The 21752-nt window shown below is 37.0% G+C and overlaps 2 protein-coding genes across 3 annotated transcripts in view; one reads left to right on the top strand and one right to left on the bottom strand.

Annotated features, from left to right (window-relative positions):
* The window catches only part of muc13a (mucin 13a, cell surface associated), a 29959-nt gene extending 18369 nt beyond the window's left edge, over positions 1–11590 (top strand). Inside the window, exons 8-12 of the mRNA XM_084106900.1 lie at positions 1660–5963; positions 10135–10199; positions 10320–10465; positions 10556–10642; positions 10728–11590. Coding sequence (XP_083963026.1) covers positions 1660–5963; positions 10135–10199; positions 10320–10465; positions 10556–10642; positions 10728–10846 — 4721 coding nt within the window. The 3' untranslated portion in view covers positions 10847–11590. The remainder of the gene's footprint in view (positions 1–1659; positions 5964–10134; positions 10200–10319; positions 10466–10555; positions 10643–10727) is intronic.
* Positions 11591–11937: 347 nt separating this feature from the next.
* LOC311078187 (uncharacterized protein) lies at positions 11938–20986 on the bottom strand. 2 transcript variants are annotated; one of them, XM_084106902.1, is made up of 12 exons: positions 20837–20986; positions 20455–20518; positions 16586–17832; positions 16265–16326; positions 15893–16062; positions 15482–15660; positions 15163–15224; positions 14792–14961; positions 14297–14430; positions 14117–14175; positions 13745–13914; positions 11938–13376 (listed from the first exon to the last, which is right to left on the bottom strand). In XM_084106902.1, exons 2-12 carry the CDS (start codon positions 20492–20494, stop codon positions 13291–13293), a joined length of 2379 nt encoding a protein of 792 aa, XP_083963028.1. In that variant the 5' UTR covers positions 20495–20518; positions 20837–20986; the 3' UTR covers positions 11938–13290. The 2 variants fall into 2 exon arrangements, with proteins under 2 accessions (XP_083963028.1, XP_083963027.1); XM_084106901.1 differs by having other exon boundaries at positions 11939–13376; positions 15482–15663.
* Between the last annotated feature and the right edge of the window lie 766 nt (positions 20987–21752).

The raw sequence follows: 21752 nt of genomic DNA, 5'->3' as shown, positions 1-21752 counted from the left end.
TCAAATGGACACCGTGAAAAAACTGAAAATAAACAAATTACAATCAAATTCGTGATGAAGTGATTTTGCCATGACGTCGTTCGATATATAGCTTATTAAACTGAAATCAATACACACAGTACCTTAAATTATAAATAAACGATAACCAAGACATATGCAAACATACCGTGTGTTTTCCAATCAGGATTCAGGAGACATTAGGAGACCTTTTCTGATTTCTCTTCTTAATTTTACACCTCTTAATTTGTGTGCGACACCTCCTGTTTCTATGTTTTTTCTTTTCTGGTGTTCACGCAAAAAATTTAATCACATGACCAGTACGTCTTATGTTATTCATTTTCTCCAGTAGGTGTCACTATTGCCAAACTAGCATGCAAATCAAATATACAATTCTCAAATAAGTATTAAAGTATTACACAACATTTATAAAACAAAACAAACAAATAAAACAAAAACTTTCAAAAGTGAAAAATATTCAGCAAGAAAATACACTATCTGCGACAGCTACACATGGTCTAAAACGCATGGCGCAAGTGCACTTTAGACACAACAGAGCACAACGCGTGCAGCAGCACAGAAATTAGCCAAATATTAAAAATAAAAGGATTACAATGTAAAAGATTAATATTGTGTACATAAAGATATTTTATAGCTTGTCCTGTAGATGGTCTGCTTGTGTTGTGCCCCTGAAAAGGGGAAGAAGATTAAAATCACAGAAAACTCGTGCTCGCTGTTTCTCCTTGTTCACGCAGACCAGAACAATCGATCGTCCAACTTATCGTGCCAATTAACTGATTACAGATAAACTCAGAATAACTATAAACTACATATTTATATTTTATAGACTTTTCTACATATTCAAAATAGCAAATATATATATATATAATTATATATTACAGTGTACACAGACTTATGCATTTTTAAAATACACGTTCCTTTTCAATCTGTCACACTTGCACATCTTAACCTTGCGCACGAGCAGATCCGTTTACTCGCTAGAGAAACGTTCAGTCTTTCTGCTTTCCGCCATGTAAGTAGCAACCCGCCATGGCGCAAGCGCAACTGGCTTTTAAAGGGAATGGGAGATGAGACTCTGATTGGTTTGTTGCACGTTACGCCCAAAACACACGCATTACTCATTTTCCCGTCGGTATACTTGCAAAAGTGGATTCGGACATGCCTTAAGTGCACTTTAGACCATGCGCTTAGATCATTAAAATAGGGCCCTAGGTATGTTATTCCTTCACTGCTAGCGGCAACAATTACCTTTGAGACAAGGTCATTAAAATAACTTTTTTTTTTACTTGAAATACCATATTAATGTAAGCCTTTTCGAATAAAATGGCAAGTGCTGAACTGCCCTAGTTAAGCGAGTGAGATAATTACATATTACGCTGAGCTGCAGGAAGAGCAGATAGAAATTTTTGGGGTTTGCTATTTTTGCATTCTTTTCATGGCAGGGCAGTTAATAATGAATGTATGGTGCTGGAAAACAAAAGCAACATCAAGCAAAGTATTGTTTGAAAGAACATTGATAAAAGAACATTTTCACAACAACATAAAAAGAGTTTATTACTGATTACTACCAAAACTGTTACACTAAATTATTTGAATGTTATTATTGTACACTAACCTGTTGCTCATTTGCTTTACCTATAGAGGTCATGGCAACACTTCAGCCTACACAAACAGTAGCTACAACAGAGGCAGTGACAATCTTCCCAGTACAATCTGCAATAAAATCAACGACGCAGTCAGCAATAACAGAGGCATCATCACCTCAAGTCACAGCAGAACCATTACCAGCCAAAACAGATTCAATAACACCAAGTGAAACAACAGTGTCTGCATCAGAAACGGTACCACCAACAACAAAAATACCAGCATCTCGTGCTCTTTTTACAGCTGCAGAGGCAACAAGTACAACTACTTCATCAACAGGAGCAACATTAGCAACTGCACTGGGCACAACCACAGCAGCAACTGTTAGAAATGAACCGGAAACAACCAAGACTACACTAGCTGAGGGTTCATCTACTGGATTACATTCTATGGCAGTAGATACACTGACAACAACAACAGCCCAGGCAGAGTCTGTTACTGCACCCAAAGCTTCAACATTGGTACCAGAAGCATCTCAAGTCACAACAGAACCTTCACCAGCCCAAACAGAAACTACAACATTAATGTCGATGAAGCCAGTTACAGCGTCTAATACCTCAGAGGTCTCCACCACTGTCAAAAAAGTGACAGAAGAACCTACAACACATGCTGATATGGGTTCTTCATCAGCAGGACAAACTACATTAAGAGCATCTGGTACAACAGTATCAACACTTACTCCCACTACAGCTGCACCAATAACAGAGGAATCATCACCTCTAACTGAAGCAGGTGAAGTAAAGACAACAGCTGCAGGAACATCCAAAACTACAGAATCATCTGCAGAAGCTCCAACATTGTTAGTGCCAACAACAAGTGCAACTACTGCAGCATCAGCAGGAGTGACATCAGCATTGCCAGCAACTGTATCTGGGACAACCACAGCATCAACCATCAGAAATGAACCAGAAACAACCAAGACTACACTAGCTGAGGGTTCATCTACTGGACTACATTCTATGGCAGTAGATACACTGACAACAACAACAGCCCAGGCAGAGTCTGTTACTGCACCCAAAGCTTCAACATTGGTACCAGAAGCATCTCAAGTCACAACAGAACCTTCACCAGCCCAAACAGAAACTACAACATTAATGTCGATGAAGCCAGTTACAGCGTCTAATACCTCAGAGGTCTCCACCACTGTCAAAAAAGTGACAGAAGAACCTACAACACATGCTGATATGGGTTCTTCATCAGCAGGACAAACTACATTAAGAGCATCTGGTACAACAGTATCAACACTTACTCCCACTACAGCTGCACCAATAACAGAGGAATCATCACCTCTAACTGAAGCAGGTGAAGTAAAGACAACAGCTGCAGGAACATCCAAAACTACAGAATCATCTGCAGAAGCTCCAACATTGTTAGTGCCAACAACAAGTGCAACTACTGCAGCATCAGCAGGAGTGACATCAGCATTGCCAGCAACTGTATCTGGGACAACCACAGCATCAACCATCAGAAATGAACCAGAAACAACCAAGACTACACTAGCTGAGGGTTCATCTACTGGACTACATTCTATGGCAGTAGATACACTGACAACAACAACAGCCCAGGCAGAGTCTGTTACTGCACCCAAAGCTTCAACATTGGTACCAGAAGCATCTCAAGTCACAACAGAACCTTCACCAGCCCAAACAGAAACTACAACATTAATGTCGATGAAGCCAGTTACAGCGTCTAATACCTCAGAGGTCTCCACCACTGTCAAAAAAGTGACAGAAGAACCTACAACACATGCTGATATGGGTTCTTCATCAGCAGGACAAACTACATTAAGAGCATCTGGTACAACAGTATCAACACTTACTCCCACTACAGCTGCACCAATAACAGAGGAATCATCACCTCTAACTGAAGCAGGTGAAGTAAAGACAACAGCTGCAGGAACATCCAGAACTACTGAATCATCTGCAGGAGCCCCAACATTGTTAGTGCCAACAACAAGTGCAACTACTGCAGCATCAGCAGGAGTGACATCAGCATTGCCAGCAACTGTATCTGGGACAACCACAGCATCAACCATCAGAAATGAACCAGAAACAACCAAGACTACACTAGCTGAGGGTTCATCTACTGGATTACATTCTATGGCAGTAGATACAGTGACCACAACAACAGCCCTGGCAGAGTCTGTTACTGCACCCAAAGCTTCAACATTGGTACCAGAAGCATCTCAAGTCACAACAGAACCTTCACCAGCCCGAACAGAAACTACAACATTAATGTCGATGAAGCCAGTTACAGCGTCTAATACCTCAGAGGTCTCCACCACTGTCAAAAAAGTGACAGAAGAACCTACAACACATGCTGATATGGGTTCTTCATCAGCAGGACAAACTACATTAAGAGCATCTGGTACAACAGTATCAACACTTACTCCCACTACAGCTGCACCAATAACAGAGGAATCATCACCTCTAACTGAAGCAGGTGAAGTAAAGACAACAGCTGCAGGAACATCCAGAACTACTGAATCATCTGCAGGAGCCCCAACATTGTTAGTGCCAACAACAAGTGCAACTACTGCAGCATCAGCAGGAGTGACATCAGCATTGCCAGCAACTGTATCTGGGACAACCACAGCATCAACCATCAGAAATGAACCAGAAACAACCGAGACTACACTAGCTGAGGGTTCATCTACTGGATTACATTCTATGGCAGTAGATACAGTGACCACAACAACAGCCCTGGCAGAGTCTGTTACTGCACCCAAAGCTTCAACATTGGTACCAGAAGCATCTCAAGTCACAACAGAACCTTCACCAGCCCGAACAGAAACTACAACATTAATGTCGATGAAGCCAGTTACAGTGTCTAATACCTCAGAGGTCTCCACCACTGTCAAAAGAGTGACAGAAGAACCAACAACACACGCTGATATGGGTTCTTCATCAGCAGGACAAACTACATTAAGAGCATCTGGTACAACAGTATCAACACTTACTCCCGCTACAGCAGCACCAATAACAGAGGAATCATCACCTCTAACTGAAGCAGGTGAAGTAAAGACAACAGCTGCAGGAACATCCAGAACTACTGAATCATCTGCAGGAGCCCCAACATTGTTAGTGCCAACAACAAGTGCAACTACTGCAGCATCAGCAGGAGTGACATCAGCATTGCCAGCACCTGTATCTGGGACAACCACAGCATCAACCATCAGAAATGAACCAGAAACAACCAAGACTACACTAGCTGAGGGTTCATCTACTGGACTACATTCTATGGCAGTAGATACAGTGACCACAACAACAGCCCAGGCAGAGTCTGTTACTGCACCCAAAGCTTCAACATTGGTACCAGAAGCATCTCAAGTCACAACAGAACCTTCACCAGCCCGAACAGAAACAACAACATTAATGTCGATGAAGCCAGTTACAGTGTCTAATACCTCAGAGGTCTCCACCACTGTCAAAAGAGTGACAGAAGAACCTACAACACACGCTGATATGGGTTCTTCATCAGCAGGACAAACTACATTAAGAGCATCTGGTACAACAGTATCAACACTTACTCCCACTACAGCTGCACCAATAACAGAGGTATCAACACCTCTAACTGAAGCAGGTGAAGTAAAGACAACAGCTGCAGGAACATCCAAAACTACAGAATCATCTGCAGAAGCTCCAACATTGTTAGTGCCAACAACAAGTGCAACTACTGCAGCATCAGCAGGAGTGACATCAGCATTGCCAGCAACTGTATCTGGGACAACCACAGCATCAACCATCAGAAATGAACCAGAAACAACCAAGACTACACTAGCTGAGGGTTCATCTACTGGACTACATTCTATGGCAGTAGATACACTGACAACAACAACAGCCCAGACAGAGCCTGTTACTGCACCCAAAGCTTCAACATTGGTACCAGAAGCATCTCAAGTCACAACAGAACCTTCAACAGCCCGAACAGAAAATAGAACATTAATGTCGATGAAGCCAGTTACAGTGTCTAATACCTCAGAGGTCTCCACCACTGTCAAAAGAGTGACAGAAGAACCTACAACACACACTGATATGGGTTCTTCATCAGCAGGACAAACTACATTAAGAGCATCTGGTACAACAGTATCAACACTTACTCCTGCTACAGCTGCACCAATAACAGAGGTATCAACAATTACTCCTGCTACAGCAGCACGAGTAACCACAGATACTGATCCCCCTACCCTTGATGAAAGAAGCATAAGTTTAAGATTCAGTCTAAACGAAATTTTCCAAGAAATATATAGAAACAGATCATCCTCTGCTTTCTTTACATTGGCAACCAGAGTGATAACTGTGGTAAGTATAACCTGCTTCATACATTAAGAACATAAATGCTATTTACTATAAGATGACATTTATCAATTTAGCTTGTAGATGTTTACATCTTTTTATCATTCATAGTTCCTTAAGACTAGTGCACACTACTACAAAAGCTTTCACATTTAAGTCTGCAACTAGTCTGTGAGAAAGAACCAGGGATCATTGCCGTAACCATCACTCTCAATAAACTGAAATCTAGTTGGCCAGTCACCGAGATAAGACCACCGCATAACACTCAAAATATATTTGTTAAATGAGGCATTGAATGAGGCATTTTTATATAGCGCTTTCATATGTACTACTGTACACCCAAAGCGATTTACAATCATATCAGGGGATCTCTCCTCAACCACCACCAGTGTGCAGCATCCACTTGTACGATGCGACAGCAGCCACAGAACAACGGCGCCAGTGCGCTCACCACACACCAGCTATAGGTGGAGAGAGGAGAGAGAGAGTGATAGAGCCAATTCAATGTAAGGGGATTATTAGGAGGCCATGATTGGTAAGGGCCAATGGGTGGAATGTGGCCAGGACACCGGGGTTACACCCCTACTCTTTACGAGTATATTTGTTAAATGAACTGAATTAAATTGATTTAGGTTTGTAGAACAACACTAGAACAAGCAATATCAATATTAGAACTAACAATTAACATTTTGAACAAGCAGCAACAAAAAGAAAAAAATTGTGTGTGGGCATAAATAAATAAAAATAAGAAAATAAGTGGGCCACAAATGGGTCTCCCCAACCTGGTAACTTGGTTCCCAAACAGAAGTTCACAATCATGGGTCACGCTTTAGATTAGGGCCAGATTAATTCTCACTGTTAACTAACTATTAACTATGATTGTTGCCTCAATAAACTCTTACTTACTGCTTATTAATAGTTAGTAAGGTAGTTGTTAAGTTTAGGTATTGGGTGGATTAAGGGATGTTGAATATGGTCATGCAGAATAAGGCATTAATATGTGCTTTATAAGTACTAATAAACAGCTAATATCCTAATAATATGCATGCTAATAAGCAACTAGTTAATGTTGAGAATTGGACTCTAACCTAAAGTGTTACCTCATTATGCTTTGAGAAGTGGTTCATGTGCAATTTCCAAGTTGGCTAATCACAATTACACTAATTATAATAGCATGTGAAGGGAGAATTAAACATGCAAAATAGTGACGTCATGTGACAACAATGTATTACTGTTTGAAATGTTTATCTCTTATTATTTTAACAAGTAGCAGTAACTATACAGTAAGTGGAGTGAAGGATGAACGTAAGAGTAGATTTATTGACACTAATTAAAATGCTGTGTAAAAAGTCTGCACAATAAATCGATGCAGCAGCTTGTTTACAGGATGTATGTAACTTTCTTATATTGAACTCACCTTGGAGATTTATGTTGGCCAGCTACTTGCACTGCCTATATCTGAAAAGTTGACAAGTTATCGACAAAGTTGCTAAATTGGCAAACACTGCCTGCTAGAGGTCACAGCCTGCATAGAGCCACAAGGAGGCGCCAAAAACCATAAAATATTATATACCATATCCATCCATTCTCTAAAGTATGGAGGACCAAAACTGCAGAAATTAAAAATGAATAAATACATAAATAAATATGCAAAGAAATGTAAAAAAAAAAAAAAAAAAAAAAGACTATTTATACTTTTATTTCCCTATTTATGTATAATTATATATTTTTCCACATTTATTTATTTTTTCATTTATTTATTTATGCATTTATTTATTTACACTTTCATTTATTTTCACATTTATTTATGTATATATGTATTTATGTCTACATTTATTTATTTATACATTTATTTATTTATTTACTTATTAATTCATTTATTGCTCTGTATGCTAATGAGGGGGGTGTGTTTTACCTCAGACATAGCAATCGAGCTCAGAGTGGCAGTGCTGAAGCTTTGAGGCCACAGTAACACCTTGTGGTGTGACCAAACAATACGCAAGAGGTTTGTGGACGTGACTTTACAGGTCATGCAAGAAATAAATGACTTAGAGATGGGCAATATGGCCAAAATCTTATATCACGGTTTATGTCCTTTAATATCACCCTAACTATAGGTTTACTATACATAGGCCTACTCTTTAATCCGGACATGGCCGTAAAACATCAGCTGGTTGGGATTTCTCAAATGTCTGGGCACACATGAACAGAATCCGCTGATAACAGACACTTTGACACGGACACAGACACTTTGACAAATTATCCACTATTAACCACATTTTATGCCATGCATTGTAGATCCGTACACAGAAGCAAGCTGCATTTTTAATGTATCTTCCAAAGCCAATGTTGACAGCAACAGAAACAAACTTTTCCATAAAGAGGTGATGATATTTAAATAGATTTCCTGGGGCATTTTTTTTAAAACCTTATCAAATAGTAGGCTATATGCATTTTCATGTAGCCTATAAGTTCTTAATTTTAACTGATCAATTCGGTTAATAAGGCACTACTATAGGCCTGTTACTAGTAGCCTACCTAAAATAAAATCAGTTTCAACAAAATCCATCTTTGCACTGCAGATGTGGGACATGCAGACGCTGACTCTGAATGGCATTAGATATTATTTAATGCAGAGGAGCCATGGATGCATTTACACTGCAATTACAATTGCATAAATAATGTTATGAGATACATTTTTTAATATAACATTTTGAATATTTAAATATGAAATGATAGAATTGATGAAATTATTCGTTTAAATATGAAACTAAAACAGCCAGTAGGTGGTGCCAAGCCACCGTCTTAACGAGTGAGTTCAATCATTAACTAGTAACAGGCCTATAGTAGTGCCTTATTACCTGAATTGATCAGTTAAAATTAAGAACGTAGCCTATAGGCTACATGAAAATGCATATAGCCTACTATTTGATAAGGTTTTAAAAAATGCCCCAGGAAATCAATTTATAGCGAAAATATCACCTCTTTATGGAAAAGTTTGTTTCTGTTGCTGTCATCATTGGCTTTGGAAGATACATTAAAAATGCAGTTTGCTTCTGTGTACGGATCTACAATGCATGGCATAAAATGTGGTTAATAGTGAATAATTTGACACGCTTCCGTGTCAAAGTGTCTGTTATCAGCGGATTCTGTTCATGTGTGCCCAGACATTTGAGAAATCCCGACCAGCTGATGTTTTACGGCCATGTCCGGAATAAAGAGTAGGCCTATGTATGGTAAACGGTTAGGGTGATATTAAAGGACATAAACCGTGACATAAGATTTTGGCCATATTCCCCATCTCTAAGTCGTTTATTTCTTGCATGACCTGTAAAGTCACGTCCACAAACCTCTTGCGTATTGTTTGGTCACACCACAAGGTGTCACTGTGGCCTCAAAGCTTCAGCACTGCCACTCTGAGCTCGATTGCTATGTCTGAGGTAAAACACGCCCCCCTCATTAGCATACAGAGCAATAAATGAATAAATAAATGTATAAATAAATAAATGTAGACATAAATACATATATACATAAATAAATGTGAAAATAAATGAAAGTGGAAATAAATAAATTAAAAAATAAATGTGGAAAAATATATAATTATACATAAATAGGGAAATAAAAGTATAAATAGTCATTTATTTTTGTTTGTTTTTTACATTTCTTTGCATATTTATTTATGAATGTATTCATTTTTAATTTCTGCAGGTTTGGTCCTCCATACTAAAGCACTTGGCGTATGTAGCTTGGTGGCAATTGTTCGAGCCTACTCGAACTATGTTGGAAAGATATTTCAAATGTTATATTCAGTAAGCAAATGAAATTACTTAAAATAAAGATTTTTTAATAGTAAAATAAACATGTTCCTCTTATACTAAGTTCAAAATGACTACAGCTTTTGAATGATTGACTTTTTATTCGCATAAGGGGAGTGCATATTAGCCTAATAGTAAATATATTTTTATACTGCATCTTTTAAGAACAACCCAAATGTATTTGAACTCACAGCCTATTGTTGGAGACTGTTTAGTTGTGCTTAAACCATATCAAATATATCTTATGTTATATATTAATTTTACAGCATTGTGTAATGTTTTGTAATATAAAAATGGGAAAAGATAAATTTCACATTGTACTCTATTTATAATAAAATGACAATATTTTTCATTGCATGCAGATAAACGTAGTTTACGAGGCAAGTTATCTCAGAGGATACAGGCGAAGCAGAGTCGAATCCTTCACGTAAGCATGACAACTGTTCACTTTCATCATAAAGATGTCCAGGATGATAATAATAATAATCAGAGCACACTGTTATAGGACATTGGGGGTTATAATAATCTTCTTCTTTTTTTTTTACAGGAATGGCTCCATTAAAGTTGACATGTCTCTTATCTTTGCAAATTCTTCTATGGTCCCAAGCTCAGTTGAGGTAGAATCTATTCTTAATAAAAATGCTATGAATGGGAGCATTTCTCTGAACATCATACTGGACACTATCAAAGCAGGTGAGTGTGTACAACTACAATACACAAATTAGCATAATGGTGAAACCTTTCAAATAAAGTTTAATGTGCTCTGCACATTTTATATTACAGGGGAAATAGTTACTTCTAACACACCTGCGCCTAACACAAATGTAACCATACAAACTACTACCATGAGATCCACAGCAAGTACAAACGGTATTGAATGCTATGTTTCAAGTATCTTATTTAATACTTTTAAATTCATAATATATACTATTTTCTGTACTTCTTACCTTTTCAGAGAAAACAAACACCACCTCTGGTGCCTTTTCTCAGATGGCATGCTGTTCATTAATGTCTATATCTCCAGCCATCGCTGTTTTATTAGCTCAAACTGTGATGTTTTTTTTAATTGTATAGTGCACTAGTAAAGTTCAAAAAAGAGATAAAACACCATAGAAAGACACCATGTTTAATATAATATTTAAGCTGATTTTATTAGTTATTAAACTATAAACAAATGTTGACTATTATGTTAGGCACAGATTATAGTTTGTACTGTGCATACAAGTTTTAGGACCATAACCCTACTAATAATCTTATTATTTATTAAATTATTCACCCCACCTGCAGACCACAAGTTACCATCTGATAATATATTAATATTAACGGTAACACTTCACAATAAGTTACAAGTAACAAATAGTTAATGCATTGACTAGCATTAGCCTATGTATATTTTTTACAGCATTTATTAATGTTAGATAATAAAAATGTTCTTGTTTATGTTAGTTCACAGTTAATTAACTAAAGTTAACAGATGTTGAGATTAACATTCGCTAAATGTTGAGATTAACATTCGCTAAGATTAATAAATGCTGTAGAAGTATTTTTCATTATGAGTTGATGACTAATGTAGTTAACTAATGTTAACAAATGAAACCTTATTGTAAAGTGATACCATATTAACTAAAAAAGTTAGTTATTGGTCAGTAGAAGTCATCAGGGATTTGAGCAATTCAATAGTTGTGATTCATCTTATTCTTTTTGAATGCGTATATGTTTAGTTAACCTTATTTGGTTGATATTTCATTTTAGCCTGCTATATTTTGAGGATTGTATCTGTGTATTCTTTGTTATTAAAGTTGTGGCATTCTGACATCTATCTTGTTTTGTCTTCTGTTGTCTCTTTTGCCTCTTTGTTGTCTGTATTTAATCTTGGGACAACCGAACAGTAGGGATTGTGCTATAGCATTCATTAAAATAGGGGTCTTTGTATTCAGATTTAAGGAGTTTTAAATCTTTGTGAATAAGTATAAAAGATTTACAGGACAGTAAATGTCCTGTTTTAATGTATTTGTTATACAATATTGTGGGTGATCTGATGTTTTCTAAAAGTAATTTCGATGATATGAGAACAGCCTGGATCCCAGCATATCTTGTTGTCACAAGTCAAAGTTGAAGTTAAATAACCTTACATTTGTTCATAAAGTATACTTGAAGCAATGAAATGAAATTAAAAACAGGATTGACCCTTTATTTTATTAAACATACTTTCATACAACATGATACAGATCATTTATCAGAACTTTTTTTCATTTCTATTACTCAAAGATTAAATACATAGATTGCTCATGTGTACCTTTGTTGTAAGATACGCAGCATCTAATTAACACATTGGAAGATATATTCAATTGAAAAGAAGAAAAACAATGTCGGAAAAAGTAAAAAAAAATGTCAGTTCCGAATCACATTATTATACCTTTAAATATACATTTCACTTGTGCCATAGAGGAATGTTCAGATTTATCAGAACATTTTTTCATTTCTATTACTCAAAGATTAAATATATAGATTGCACATGTGTACTCTGGTTACAAAATATATATAGATCTTCAGAATCTAACTAATACATTGGCACCTGTGCCATTTTTGCAGCATAGAGGAATGTTCAGATTTGGCTCCAATAAACCGATCCTCATTATTTCTCCAGCTCAGTGTACAGAGAAAAAATTTGCATTTTGTAAAGCACAGAAAAAAAAACATTATAACTCATACCTTTTGTATCACCAGACTCTATATGTGGCAAGAAAGACCAGTAAATGTTACAGCTAGATCATAACTTGAATCTTTTGCTTTGTAATTTGCAGAGGTGGACAGTAACAAAGTACATTTACTTGAGTACTGTACTTAAGTACACTTTTTGAGTATCTGTACTTTACTTGAGTATTATCTTTTCTGGAAACTTTTTACTTTAACTTCACTACATTTGAAAGACAAATATCGTACTTTATACTCCACTACGTTTCTGTCAAGGTCCTTGAGTAGAAAGTAGTAACGTCAGTCAGGGAATGATTTTGGTTTGGAAATGAAAGTCGGGTTGACGCCAAAACCCGACGTCAGATTTACGTCAGAACCCGATGTCGGACAGACGTTGGATTTTGGTTGGAAATGAAAGTCGGGTTGACGTCAAAGCCAAAAAACTAAGCCAAGGGCACTATTTGAGGGAACAGCCATTTGGGTGTCCGAAACCATTGTAGACGTTATTGAGTGCACTTATTCAATCTCATATTCAATCCAACTACTGGAACTGTGTTCTAGAAATAAATGTGATATTGATATGAGGGCAGGCATAGATTCAGAGGCATAAGGTACTGTAAGTATTACATTCAACAATGCAACAATAATAAAACAATGCATTGACATTTACTTTTTACTTTTGATACTTAAGTACTTTAAAAAAGGAGTACTTCTGTACTTTTACTTAAGTAAGGAAGTTGTGTACTTTGTCCACCTCTGGTAATTTGACCGAAAATATCTGAGATGTCAGTCACAGTCATGTTTTAGTAGCATGATTTTTGTGATTAGTGCATCACAGCTGACAAAAGAAGTGACGCTAGGGTCATCCACAGAGCTGTGAGCATACTAGCCAGGACTGGAGACCTGTTAGCTGTAAAAAATAAAATGAAAGAAAATGCACATTAATTATTGATTCATTTAGGCCAGTAAACAAAGTCTTTGGAAACACCTTAAAATCCCTTTATGGACTTCCAATCCTTCATCATTCATTCATTCATTCATTCAGTTTGCGTTTGCTGACTGTAAACACAATAGCCCACACTACTCATACTCTTTCATTCTCATATTACTCATATTTCTCTAAGGGTTAAGAGAAAAACAGAAACATTCTGTATGGATGTTGTAAATTACTTATTTATTATTTATCAAGGAATATTATTAGAGCTGCTAAAGCTGTCACATTTTTAGAGACATTATATAAATCATTACATGAAAACATAGAAATAAATGTATACTGACCAGCGACTCCTAAGGAATCTGTAACTACGATAGTTGTTGGATCAACTGATAATTTGACTGTTCCATTTCTAACAGCTTCAGCAAGACCCTTAGCCAGCTCTGACGCAGTAGGATTATTGGCAAGACTATTGTTAAATCCAAGTAGACCATCTACCGCAATAGAGCCAGACCTGAGAGGAGACGATGTTCATAAATTAATAAATGGAAAAACTGTAACGCAACAACTGTACTAATGACTTATAAGCAACTATCCATTTAACTACTCAATCAACCAATAAATAAACACATGTAAAACAATTTTTTTTTTAAACAAGCTGTGATGATGCAATTTTACAGAGCATTGACTGTTTTTAGAATTTTATAACATTTTACCTGAACCTCCAAACCAACGAGCGCTTGAAGTTCCTAAAACCTTTGTAAAATCCATCAAGCTATAATAAATGAATAAACAGTTCAGGAGAGATTTAATTTTATAATGAAAAACTAGAGAAATGTTCAAATTGTTTTTCAATTTAAATATTTAAACCATTATTTAAAGGACAAAACAATTACCTCAGAGGTGATATTTTTTGCCAGCTTTGTGGCTCCATCAGATGTCATATTTGAAAGGTCGTTTGTAAAGACGTCGTTCAGTTTGAAGGTTATATTGTAGTCTGTAAGATTAGAAGCTGCTGAGACTGTTGTAGCTTGAGTCGGAGTTGAAGTATTAGCAGTGGTCATCAGTTTTGTTCCATTTTTTGGGCAGAATTAAAGGAAAATGGGTCACAATTCAATAATACTTTGTATAGGCTTACCAATATACAATAAATCTCAACCATGAAGACAGCATTTTGCTTCTCCTACAAGATTGTGTGTGTGTGTGTGTGTGTGTGTGTGTGTGTGTGTGTGTGTGTGTGTGTGTGTGTGTGTGTGTGTGTGTGTGTGTGTGTGTGTGTGTGTTTATCATCAAACAAGAATGATTATGTCTATGTCCTTCCTTTAAAGGGTTCACAGTGTAACAGACAAGTATCTAACAGGAAAAAAAAAAAAATCTGTAAATACACTGACCATTGGTTTCTGTGATATCAGTAGCACTGATGGATGCGTTATTAATTGTGAAGTTGAAACTTCCATTCGTGATAGCCGTAACAAGGGTGACCTTCACGTCTGTCACATTAGGACTAGTGTCATTCGTGGAGTCAAACTCGAGGACAGAATCAATCACAGTGGAGCCCTTGCTGTGGAGATCAACCATATTGAAACACAGTCAGATAATTAACTAACAAACAACTGAAAGACCAAATGGAACAATCAAATGGTCACTTGACTTACAAACTGATAAACTAAACCAGTCGGGAAAGCAATCACTGATCAAACAAATCATGGATATATCCATCTATGTTAATAACAGGGTGAATAACAAATTAATGTACTGTTACCTGAACTTCCGAATAATCATTTGGAAGAATTTTGGAAAACGAGTCTTGTAAACTCGAGAACACTGTAACACATAGATAAATAATCATATAAATATCATATTACTTGCATACAAGCATTTCTGTTTTTAAGATCAATTTTCCCTGCAAGAAATTTAGTTTTAAAACAGACAAAAAACAAGTATTTAGCAAACTATTCAGCGTGTTAAAGCATACAGTATATCACCAGTGGTATCTATTTTTAATATTGCCAATACACAACATTACCAGAGTCTACTGCTATTGCAATCAACATCCATGCCTCATAGGAGAAAAATATTACCGCAGTGATGATACTTTTTGACAGATCTTTGGTCTCAGGATGACTGAGATTGGAGTAGATGTCCTTGAATTCTTGAACAATGCTGAAGACTAAATTAATCTGTGCAACTTTAGCAGGTGCAGAGACTGTTGTAACTGGAGTTGCAGTTTGATTCGTAACTGGAGTTGTTGCAGGTGTTTCTGCTTTGGGTAAAATTAAAATGGACTAAGTTCAACAAACGTATCTCATAAAATGTGTGTGTGTGTGTGTGTGTGTGTGTGTGTGTGTGTGTGTGCGTGCGCGGAAGCGCGCGTGTGTGTGTGTGTTTATCATCAAACAAGAATGATTATGTCTATGTCCTTCCTTTAAAGGGTTCACAATGTAACAGTCAAGTATCTATCAGGAAAAAAATAAATCTGTAAATACACTGACCATTGGTTTCTGTGATATCAGTAGCACTGATGGATGAGTTATTAATTGTGAAGTTGAAACTTCCATTCGTGATAGCCGTAACAAGGGTGACCTTCACGTCTGTCACATTAGGACTAGTGTCATTCGTGGAGTCAAACTCGAGGACAGAATCAATCACAGTGGAGCCCTTGCTGTGGAGATCAACCATATTGAAACACAGTCAGATAATTAACTAACAAACAACTGAAAGACCAAATGGAACAATCAAATGGTCACTTGACTTACAAACTGATAAACTAAACCAGTCGGGAAAGCAATCACTGATCAAACAAATCATGGATATATCCATCTAACAGGGTGTTTGGTAGTGACTACAAATAAATGTACTGTTACCTGAACTTCCGAATAACCATTTGGAAGAATTTTGGAAAACGAGTCTTGTAAACTCGAGAACACTGTAACACATAGATAAATAATCATATAAATATCATATTACTTGCATACAAGCATTTCTGTTTTCAAGATCAATTTTCCCTGCAATAAATTTAGTTTTAAAACAGACAAAAAACAAGTATTTAGCAAACTATTCAGCGTGTTAAAGCATATACAGTATATCACCAATGGTATATATTTTTAATGTTGCCAATACACAACATTAACAGAGTCTACTGCTATTGCAATCAACATCCATGCCTCATAGGAGAAAAATATTACCGCAGTGATGATGCTTTTTGACAGATCTTTGGTCTCAGGATGACTGAGATTGGAGTAGATGTCCTTGAATTCTTGAACAATACTGAAGACTAAATTAATCTTTGCAACTTTAGCAGGTGCAGAGACTGTTGTAACTGGAGTTGCAGTTTGACTCGTAACTGGAGTTGCAGTTTGATTCGTCACTGGAGTTGCAGTTTGGTTCGTCACTGGAGTTGCAGTTTGATTTGTAACTGGAGTTGCAGTTTGGTTCGTCACTGGAGTTGCAGTTTGGTTCGTAACTGGAGTTGCAGTTTGGTTCGTAACTGGAGTTGCAGTTTGGTTCGTCACTGGAGTTGCAGTTTGGTTCGTCACTGGAGTTGCAGTTTGGTTCGTCACTGGAGTTGCAGTTTGATTTGTAACTGGAGTTGCAGTTTGGTTCGTAACTGGAGTTGCAGTTTGGTTCGTAACTGGAGTTGCAGTTTGGTTCGTCACTGGAGTTGCAGTTTGGTTCGTCACTGGAGTTGCAGTTTGGTTCGTCACTGGAGTTGCAGTTTGATTTGTAACTGGAGTTGAAGTTTGGTTCGTCACTGGAGTTGCAGTTTGGTTCGTCACTGGAGCTGCAGTTTGGTTCGTCACTGGAGTTGCAGTTTGGTTCGTCACTGGAGTTACAGTTTGGTTCAAAACTGGAGTTGCAGTTTGGTTCGTCACTGGAGTTGCAGTTTGGTTCGTAACTGGAGCTGCAGTTTGGTTCGTCACTGGAGTTGCAGTTTGATTTGTAACTGGAGTTGAAGTTTGGTTCGTCACTGGAGTTGCAGTTTGGTTCGTCACTGGAGTTACAGTTTGGTTCAAAACTGGAGTTGCAGTTTGGTTCGTCACTGGAGTTGCAGTTTGGTTCAAAACTGGAGTTGCAGTTTGGTTCGTCACTGGAGTTGCAGTTTGGTTCGTAACTGGAGTTGCAGTTTGATTTGTAACTGGAGTTGCAGTTTGGTTCGTCACTGGAGTTGCAGTTTGGTTCGTCACTGGAGTTGCAGTTTGGTTCGTCACTGGAGTTGCAGTTTGGTTCGTCACTGGAGTTGCAGTTTGGTTCGTCACTGGAGTTGCAGTTTGATTTGTAACTGGAGTTGCAGTTTGGTTCGTAACTGGAGTTGCAGTTTGATTTGTAACTGGAGTTGCAGTTTGGTTCGTCACTGGAGTTGCAGTTTGATTCGTAACTGGAGTTGCAGTTTGGTTCGTCACTGGAGTTGTTGCAGATGTTGCAAGTGTTGCTGCTTTGGGTAAAATTAAAATGGGACAAAGTTCAACAAAAGTGTCTCATAATTAATGCTGAAGATTTACCATCATAGTTTAGCATGCGGTTAGTTCGGCTGACAAATGCAGATGGGTAAGATAGCAATCCATATATAAAATATAAATATATTTTTAAAATTCTCTCTCTCTCTCTTTAGAGAAAAAAGTTACTTCATTACTTTGATTTTGGACATTAATGCTAAACTGCTAGATCACTATCCATCACCAACCAAGCCTATTTGACTGCACTGCATTCTATTTTAAGAGTAAATATACTTGTAATTATGTCCTTTTGATTCTTTTCCTATTTAGCACCAAAATTTTGGAACACTCTTCCTCAATGTTAGGCTGCATAGATCAGCCGGAACCGGGTACACTTCCGATAAATCCTTTTAAAGGTGCCTTGTGTAATGTCCGCCAAAAAATCAATTCATACTCCACATTCCATACCAGATGGGGGCAGTATACCTCCAGAAAGTGAGTTGGTCTACTCTAGAGTAACAACCGAGAAACGGCATAGTCTCTATGCTCCGCCCCTACCTTCACAGTGATTTTGAAATATTAAATTCAATTCAATTCAAATTTATTTGTATAGTGCTTTTCACAATACATATTGTTTCATAGCAGCTTTACAGAAAGTGCATTTCAGAAATGTACATAGAAAAATACAGTTAGTTAATCATGTATTAAATTAGGGCATAAACATATCGCCAGCGTCAAGTCGTCTCTTCACAGGCTTCGAGTCGTCTCTGCACGGTTGTTGGGGCATCTGTAGTTTCAATGGGAAGCTGGATACAAACTGGAGCTGACGATCTGTATTTACCTTGGGACTAGCGTCCCGAGATAACAACAGAAAAGCAGATGGGAAATAATTAGCGTAGCTGCTGTTCATAATATTAATGCATTCAATCTGATTCAACTGTAGTAGGCTATAAAAGGTAAAATATGACATCTTCAAATATGACAGCTACTCCCCTTCACCTTTACCCTTCACCTTTATGTTCATATTCGTTTTGTTCATATTACATTTTTATTGTTAGTTTGAATAATTAATTTGACAGACAGCATTCGCTGATGTTGACCAAGCTAGCGCCAACATAACCAGAGCTGCCAACTCTCACGCATTCACCGTGAGACACTTTTCACATTTTCTCACGCACAGAAAAATCGCGAAGCAAAGAGGACACGGAGACCGACAGACTAGACAGAGCAGGTTAGTTATGATATAAAAAAATCTCAGCTCTCAGATTCTGTCAATTTTATTACGTTTTGGCGCTTGTAAATGTTACACGACAGATCCCTAGCGCACGTGAACCGATCATCTCTACTAATAGTAAAAAAACACGAACACTGTTGAAAGATACAGTAGGCTACGACTTACCAAAATGTATTCCTCATACATAATATCGACCAATCAGTGTTTTTTATCAGCGTGAAGAGGTCAATAACATAGCTGGAGAACAATTATGTCAGATTTACCTCAGGAAAGCCATTTAATAAACATAATATAGGTCACGTAGTTGGCAAGAAAATAAGAGCTATAGAGATTGTGCTATATATGTGTACTATATTACAATACTATATTTATGTACGTTATATATACGTTTATCGAACAGCCTTCGATACATTTCTATGTTATAACTTCCCGAAAAAACTACACAAACATATAAAACAAACTTCTAACGAAATACTAACAGCATCTTACTTACCAATCCAAAAGAAATGTTGCAAGTTCGGAGTCGAATCTCATTTCTTTCATGTCCATTAGTTGTCTCCAGCGATGGAAAGCAGTGCCAATGTTTACTCTGGTTCTGTTCCTTTTTTTATCAGATTTTATTTGAACGTAGTAGTGGGCTGTACTTTCCACACGATTGACATCAGGTTCAAGTACGCCCACAAGCCGTGCGAGTTATTCGTGTATTGCATGTTTGGCTGGTGGTTATGTTGCCCGCATACCGCCTCCCATGGCCGAAACTGGTATTACGACACCTGTCGGGCCGTGGCTAGTAATGCTAATGCTAATTCAGGTTGATATCTCTGCAGCACTATAACTTGTAATTTTTTTAATGACATCATCGCCCTTATTTCTTCTCATTCTTTTGATGCGTGTAGCTCATTTCTTGGATATTTTTAACTCAATTCTGACACATGGCACCTTTAAGGATTTAACTAAATCCAAAGTTAAGGATTCATTAGTTTGAATATACATTGGAACAAACACTATAATAACATCTTAGTTGACTATACCTACTTTATTTTTGACAAAACATCCCATGTTATATATTTAACATATGAGCAGAAATTGGTAAACAAAAGCTTATTTGATGTGGCAGTAGTCTATTTTACAGTAAAAATTATATAATCTATCTGTTACTTTAATTTCCTATTATCACTGTAAAGCTGCTTTGAAACAATCTATATTGTTAAAAGTGCTATATAAATGAAGGTGACTTGGCTTGACTTGAATTATGATATACAGCTGTCCCAACAGGCTAAAGATTGATCTATATACAGCTGGGTTGGTGTGAAAATCACTTTTTAGAACCGAAGTAATAATACAGAATTATTTGGAATGTACAGTAATATCACTACTAGATCCTTACCAATTAGACACAGAACAGCTACAATAATCTTCCACTCCATTGCGATCTTCTTTTAGCAATACACCTAAAAAATGAAGCATAGAAGTGTGATGAGCCGAAGTTCAAAATCAAGCATTTCTTCATGCAATATTAAATAGAGATAAAAAATCCACGGGGCAGGTGACCTTGATGTCACAATTTCAAAAATTATCAAGGGCTGAATAAGCAACAAACAAATGCAGTTATATTTACCAAGTATTTTTTATTTAATAAAACATAATATATTCTTCCCACTCCTTTCAAGGGTGCATTAAGATTTACAAAACAAAGTGCACACTTACATAATAATGTTTGTATATTTTATCACATGGATACAAAGAAGAAGAAAAAAAATTCTACTTACTTTTTAAAGATTTAGTGAAGTGGGCAATCCAGGTTATTCCGTATAGCAAGCTTTTCAAGGAAAGTTCCTGTCATCCGTTAAATGGGCACCTCTAACAGAGCACAGCAGACAGGTGAGAGGGCATTTAAAGGAAGACATCTTTCTTATTCTGAAGAATGGACCAATGAGAGTTCATTTGGGAGTTTGCTGACAAACTTGATGAACAGCAGTATCAAAATAATAGCTTTGTTTCGTGGAACATGATGGTACATGATGACACTAGCCTGCCTACATGTTGCATTGCCTGTTTTCGACCAATTATGGCATTATTTAATTACTCTGTGCCATCACTGTACATTATTCATGTGGAAATATGTACTTCAACATCCTTGACTAAAGTTCATCTTTCTGAAGTAACATTTTCCCCCATAAAATTCATTCAAATTTCATATCCAATGTGTTAGCAAAAAAACACTTCCATATATGATTAATGGAGAAAGTAAAGCCATTTCTTTCTCTTTTAGTGATTTTGAGAAGGTGATACGTGCTCTGTAAAGCTTGATCAGGCATTCACAGTAGTTGCACTGTAGTGTTGGAATAATCTACCGCTTCACAGACTGGGCCCAACTTTAAATATTTTTTAAATGACGTTTGAAGGCGCATCTTCTTTTCTAGTCTGAGTTGTTCGTTGCTGTATGTTGTTTCTTGGTGTTTTTGTCTGTGCCTTTTGCTATTTTTTATATGGTGAATTTTATTATTGTACAGCACATTGGTCAATACTCTATATTTACATTACATTTACATTTAGTCATTTAGCAGATGCTTTTGTCCAAAGCGACTTACAATTTAGGACTAAATTAAGCGAGTCATCGTGAAGAGGCAAAAACAATGCAAGAAGTGCTCAAAATACGAAGTTCAGGCATTGTTCAGGGTAGCA

This window comes from Abramis brama (genome assembly GCF_963993115.1).
Source record: "Abramis brama genome assembly, chromosome: 2".
Classification (NCBI taxonomy): Eukaryota; Metazoa; Chordata; class Actinopteri; order Cypriniformes; family Leuciscidae; genus Abramis; species Abramis brama.
Note: the sequence above shows the minus strand (reverse complement) of the source record. Positions and strands in the feature narration are given on the sequence as shown.